Below are 5545 nucleotides of genomic sequence, written 5' to 3'. Positions count from 1 at the left end.
GTAAGTGGGTCTACATAGTGAAGTATCTTCTAAATGGCAATGTGGAACGATTAAAGGCCAAGTTAGTGGCCAAGGGCTATTCTTAGTTGTATGGTGTGGACTATATAGATACATTTTCTCCTGTGGCTAAAATTGGCTCAATTCAGGTATTGATTTCAATAGCAGCAATGTATGACTGGCATCTGTTGCAACTTGACATCAAGAATGCCTTCTTGCACGGTGATCTAATTGAGGAGGTATATATGGAGCAATCACCAGTGTTTGTTGCTCAGTGGGAGGATGGTAAGGTTTGTAGACTTAAAAAAGCAATTTATAGGTTGAAACAGTCTCCACGTGCCTGGTTTGGTAGATTCAGTGAAGTAGTGAAGAATTTTGGGATGAAATAACGTTAGGTAGATCATTCTGTGTTCAACCATGACTCAAAAGATGGGAAAATCTTGCTAGTGGTGTATGTGGATGATATTGTCATAATTAGGAGTGACAGTAATGGGATTGACAGGTGATAGAGTGCATAATTTTCATATTATTTATATTTTTACTTCTTATTTTATTGGCAATTTGCACTTAATTGATAGATTTAATTGTGTTTTATTTTAGAAAATTGGAAAATGGAGCTGAAAGGAGCTTGAAGCACAATCCTAGCATCGATTGGTGAATTTCCAACACTTTGGAAGGAGATTAGAACGATTTTAGTAGAAGACTTGAGCATGGAAGACGTGGGCACGCTCTATCAATCTCACACCTTGTGGAATTCAGCTAAATTGGAGGCGTGAATTATTAGAATTTAGTAGAGTTTATTTCATACTGTATTTCTAAAAAGAGTCAGGGTTCCATTTTAATTAGAATTCTTATTCCTATATAGGGATGAGAATAGATTAGATTGGGGTGATCATTATCCCTTAATGAGGGTAGACTTCTATTTGAGGAAGAACTCCTAAGAGATGCTGGAAACAGCCTCTCTAGGGCTATATAAGGGGGGATAGAATAGCAAGAATGACATCTTGGAAGCAGAATACATTTTTTTTGTCTTGGAGCTGCGTTCTCTCGATGAAGAGAAACTAAACTCTTATTTTCTGGTTGAAGGTTAAGGAAGCTTTGATTCTACAACAATTGTGAGATCTAATTGATTTTATCAGTTCATTTTTTATTGAGTATTTATATATTTTCTGTAATTTCCTGTGATGATTATTTTTATTGATTGAGCAAAAAGGATCCGTTGCTCAATTGATGAAATAGTTTATTGCCAATTAGATCATCAAATTCATATATGTTTGTTAGATTTAATCTTTGTGGCAAATAACATAAATTGATTATGGACAAGTTTTCAATTTATGTTATGAAAATATATGATCTGATTTAGATGAAACGAGCTTGCGTGTTCATCGATTAGAATTGGGTCTTTATAATTCCTAATGCTATTGATATTAATCTTAAGAGCTTGTTTATGGTTGTCTATTAATAAGAGAGGTAATCAAAGAGCTTGTTTTGGTTATCGAGAAATCAAGGAGAGATTGGTTATTAGAGCTTGTTAATGTCTATAACCAATTTACTCATAAATATATGAATTCATCTTTGCATCAATGATCAATTGCATAAATAAAAGCTGAACTTATTCCTTTAACCAGAAGTTGCCTTCTATTGATTTAATTTTTATTTTATTTGAATTCCTTTTTACAACTCCCCATTTCGTTTTACTGTTTTTCTTGGAAATAAATCAACCCAATCCCTGTGGATACGACCTTGCTCATCGCTATATACAAAAGTATCTATTTCGAGCAGGACTTTTATTTTTGTTGGATTCGACACCCATCAAATTTTGGTGCCGTTGTCGGGGATTGGTGTCTTTAATAAGATTTATTTCCTTTTGTTTGGTTAATGCCTCGTTCTTCTCGTATAGGTGAACTTCAATACGATCCCGAAATTGAGAACATAGTTCGTCGGTTGAGGAAAGAAGCCAAGCAACGTCGTAGCTAATCAACATCGCCCCCATCTCCCGGAGCGAATTTGGCAACAGACCTCGTCGATTCATCTAGCAATTCTGAAGAAGAAATCATGGCCAATGTCGATGAAAGAACTCTTAGAGAGTTAGCTGCACCAGATCTGAATCAACAACCCCTCTGCATTGAATATGCAGAACTAACAGTACCTTTTGAATTAAAATCTGGTCTTATTCACTTACTTCCTACTTTTTGTGGACTTTCAGGTGAAGATCCCCACAAACATTTAAAGGAATTTCATGTAGTATGTTTAAGCATGAAACCTCAAGGTGTTACCGAAGAGCAAATCAAGTTGCGTGCCTTTCCCTTCTCATTAGCTGACAAAGCTAAGGATTGGCTTTACTACCTACCTTCCGGTTCTATTACTACATAAAATGAGATAAAGAAGCAATTTCTTAAGAAATTCTTCCTTGCTTCACGAGTTGCTAACATCAGGAAGGATATTTGCGGGATAAGACAGTTCAATGGAGAAACTCTTTATGAGTATTGGAAGAGATTCAAACAACTTTGTGCAAGTTGTCCTCAACATCAGATTCCTGATCAACTCCTTATCCAATATTTTTATGAAGGATTATTGCCAATAGACAGGAGTATAATCGATGCTGCAAGTGAAGGTGTGTTGGTAAATAAAACTCCTACTCAAGCAAGGGAATTAATTTCAAACATGGCTGCCAATGCACAACAGTTTAGCAATAGACAAGATTCCATTCCAAGGAGAGTTAATGAGGTAAGTACTTCTCCCATTGATCAACGATTAGATACTCTCACTTCTCTTGTGGAAAAATTGGTTGTGGGTCACATACAACAAGTGAAGATTTGTGGCATTTGTTATACTACGGGAAATCCAACCGACATGTGCCCTACACTTCAAGATGAACCCTATGAACAAGCCAATGTTGTTGGAGGATTCCCACAAAGGAGATACGATCCCTATTCAAATACTTACAATTTAGGATGGAGGGATCATCCTAATCTTAGCTATGGAGCCAAGCCCTTTGGTTTCCAACAACAATATCAAGCTAGACAACTGGCTCCACAACACTAATCTTCTAAACCAGGTATGTCTTTAGATGAAATTATTAAAGCACTCGCCACTAACACACAACAATTTCAACAAGAGACAAGGACAAGCATCCAAAACTTGGAAAATCAGGTGAGTCAATTGGCGACTGCTATGAGTCAGTTGGAATCTCAAGGATCAGGAAAATTACCCTCACAAACCGTAGTCAACCCCAAGCAGAATGCTAGTGCAATTACTTTAAGAAGCAAAAAAGAGCTAAAAAAGCCTAGTAATGAAGTACCCAAGCGTGCAATTGAAGAAGAAATAAAAAAGGAAGCATTACCACCCCAAACTCAAGACACACAGCTGAAAGATCCAAGCAGCAAACAACCCCAAGCCATAGTGACAACTCCACATTTTCCTAGTCGATTTGCAAAATCCAAGAAAGGAGAGCAAGAGAAGGATATTCTTGAGATATTTCGTAAGGTTGAGGTAAATATTCTCCTCCTTGATGCAATTAAGCAAGTACCTCACTATGCTAAATTTCTCAAGGAGTTATGTACTGCTAAGAAAAAGCTGAAAGGTGATGAGAAAGTCCATATAGGGGAGAATGTTTCAGCAATCCTCCAAAAGAAATTACCTCCTAAATGCAAGGATCCAGGTATGTTTATTATCCCTTGTAAGATAGGAAACGATAAGATTGAAAGAGCAATGTTAGATTTAGGAGCTTCAATAAATGTCATGCCCCATTCTATTTACACAAGTTTGAATCTTGGACCATTGAAAGAAACAGGTGTGATTCTACAACTTGCCGATCGATCAACTACATATCCAAAGGGGGTTTTGGAGGACGTGTTAGTTCAAGTCAATGATTTGGTCTTTCCTGCTAATTTTTATGTGATTGATATACAAGAAGACAATTCTTCTAATTCAACTCCAATTTTGTTGGGAAGACCATTTCTTAAGACATCTAAGACTAAAATCGATGTGCATAAGGGGACACTAACCATGGAATTTGATGGTGAGATTGTCAATTTTAATATCTATGATGCTATGAGATATACTAGTGATGTACATTCTGCACTTAACAACGATTTTGATCGTAAAGAATTACAACAATTTTGAATAACAAGACACAACTTTTGAGCTGGAATCTCTTACACCTACAACTCATAATGTGTTTTTTATTAGCTTGCCTCCATCTCACACAAAACTCCTTCCATCTATTGTGCAGGCACCACAATTGGAGCTGAAATCATTGCCGAATCATCTAAAGTATATGTTCCTAGGAGAGGGGGAGACACTTTCTGTAATAATCTCTTCCAAACTTAATGCTTTAGAAGAAGAAAAGCTGATTCGAGTGCTCAAGGAGTGCAAAAAGGCGATTGGATGGACTATAGCTGATATCAAGGGGATAAGTCCATCTACATGCATGCACAAAATACTATTGGAGGAAGATTCTAAACCTGTAGTAGGAGCTCAACGCTGGTTAAACCCACCTATGATGGAAGTGGTAAAGAAAGAAGTTTTAAAACTTCTAGATGTCGGAATAATTTATCCAATTTCGGATAGTAAGTGGGTAAGTCCAGTGCAGGTGGTTCCAAAGAAAACAGGTATAACGGTGGTTGAGAATCGAGACGGTGAGTTAGTGCCCACCCGAGTTCAAAATGGGTGGTGGGTTTGTATAGATTATAGGAAGCTAAATTCATTAACTATAAAAGATCACTTCCCGCTTCCTTTTATCGATCAAATGCTTGAAAGATTAGTTGGTAAATCTCACTATTGTTGTCTTGATGGTTATTCAGGTTTTCATAAAATTCCAGTTGCACTAGAAGACCAGGAAAAGACTACCTTCACATGCCCATTTGGTATATTTTCTTACCGACGCATGCCATTCGGTCTTTGCAATGCTCCCGCCACGTTTCAAAGATGTATGGTTAGTATATTTTCAAATTATGTGGAGAACATCATAGAGGTATTTATGGATGATTTCACGGTCTATGGTGATTCTTTTGATTCGTGTCTATCCAACCTTACAAAAGTGCTTAAAAGATGCATAGAAAAGAACATTGTTTTGAATTATGAAAAATGTCATTTCATGGTTGATCAGGGCATCATTTTGGGACATGTAGTTTCTTCTAAGGGAATTGAAGTTGATAAAGCCAAGATAGATGTTATTAAATCCTTACCTTATCCCACAAGTGTGCGGGAAGTTCGTTCTTTTCTTAGACATGCAGGATTTTATCGATGGTTTATTAAGGACTTTTCAAAGATAACTCATCCCCTATGCAGTTTACTCCAAAAAGATATGGCATTTGATTTTGATGAAGCATGTAAGGTGGCATTTGATAGGCTAAAGGAATTGTTGACCTCAGCCCCAGTTATCCAACCACCGAATTGGAGTCTCCCTTTCGAAATTATGTGTGATGCAAGCAATTACGCTGTTGGTGCCATTCTTGGACAAAGAGTTGGAAGAGCTGCTCATGCAATATACTATGCTTTAAGAACCCTTGATAATTCTCAATGCAATTATTCAACAACGGAAAAA

General features: G+C 36.9%; 1 protein-coding gene across 1 annotated transcript; it reads left to right on the top strand.

The window, feature by feature from the left end:
- Positions 1-3057: 3057 nt before the first annotated feature.
- LOC104585652 (uncharacterized) lies at positions 3058-4122 on the top strand. Its single transcript, XM_088901311.1, has one exon. It carries the CDS (start codon positions 3058-3060, stop codon positions 4120-4122), a length of 1065 nt encoding a protein of 354 aa, XP_088757437.1.
- The last annotated feature ends 1423 nt before the right edge of the window (positions 4123-5545 follow it).

This window comes from Nelumbo nucifera, chromosome 1, assembly GCF_055504915.1.
Source record: "Nelumbo nucifera cultivar China Antique chromosome 1, China Antique-T2T, whole genome shotgun sequence".
Lineage (NCBI taxonomy): Eukaryota > Viridiplantae > Streptophyta > Magnoliopsida > Proteales > Nelumbonaceae > Nelumbo > Nelumbo nucifera.
The sequence above is the reverse complement of the archived record's forward strand: the minus strand, read 5'-3'. Positions and strand labels throughout refer to the sequence as shown.

Bases quoted from the DNA above. Each gene is read 5' to 3' on its own strand.
- LOC104585652 (XM_088901311.1), top strand. From the start codon at position 3,058: ATGTCTTTAGATGAAATTATTAAAGCACTCGCCACTAACACACAACAA.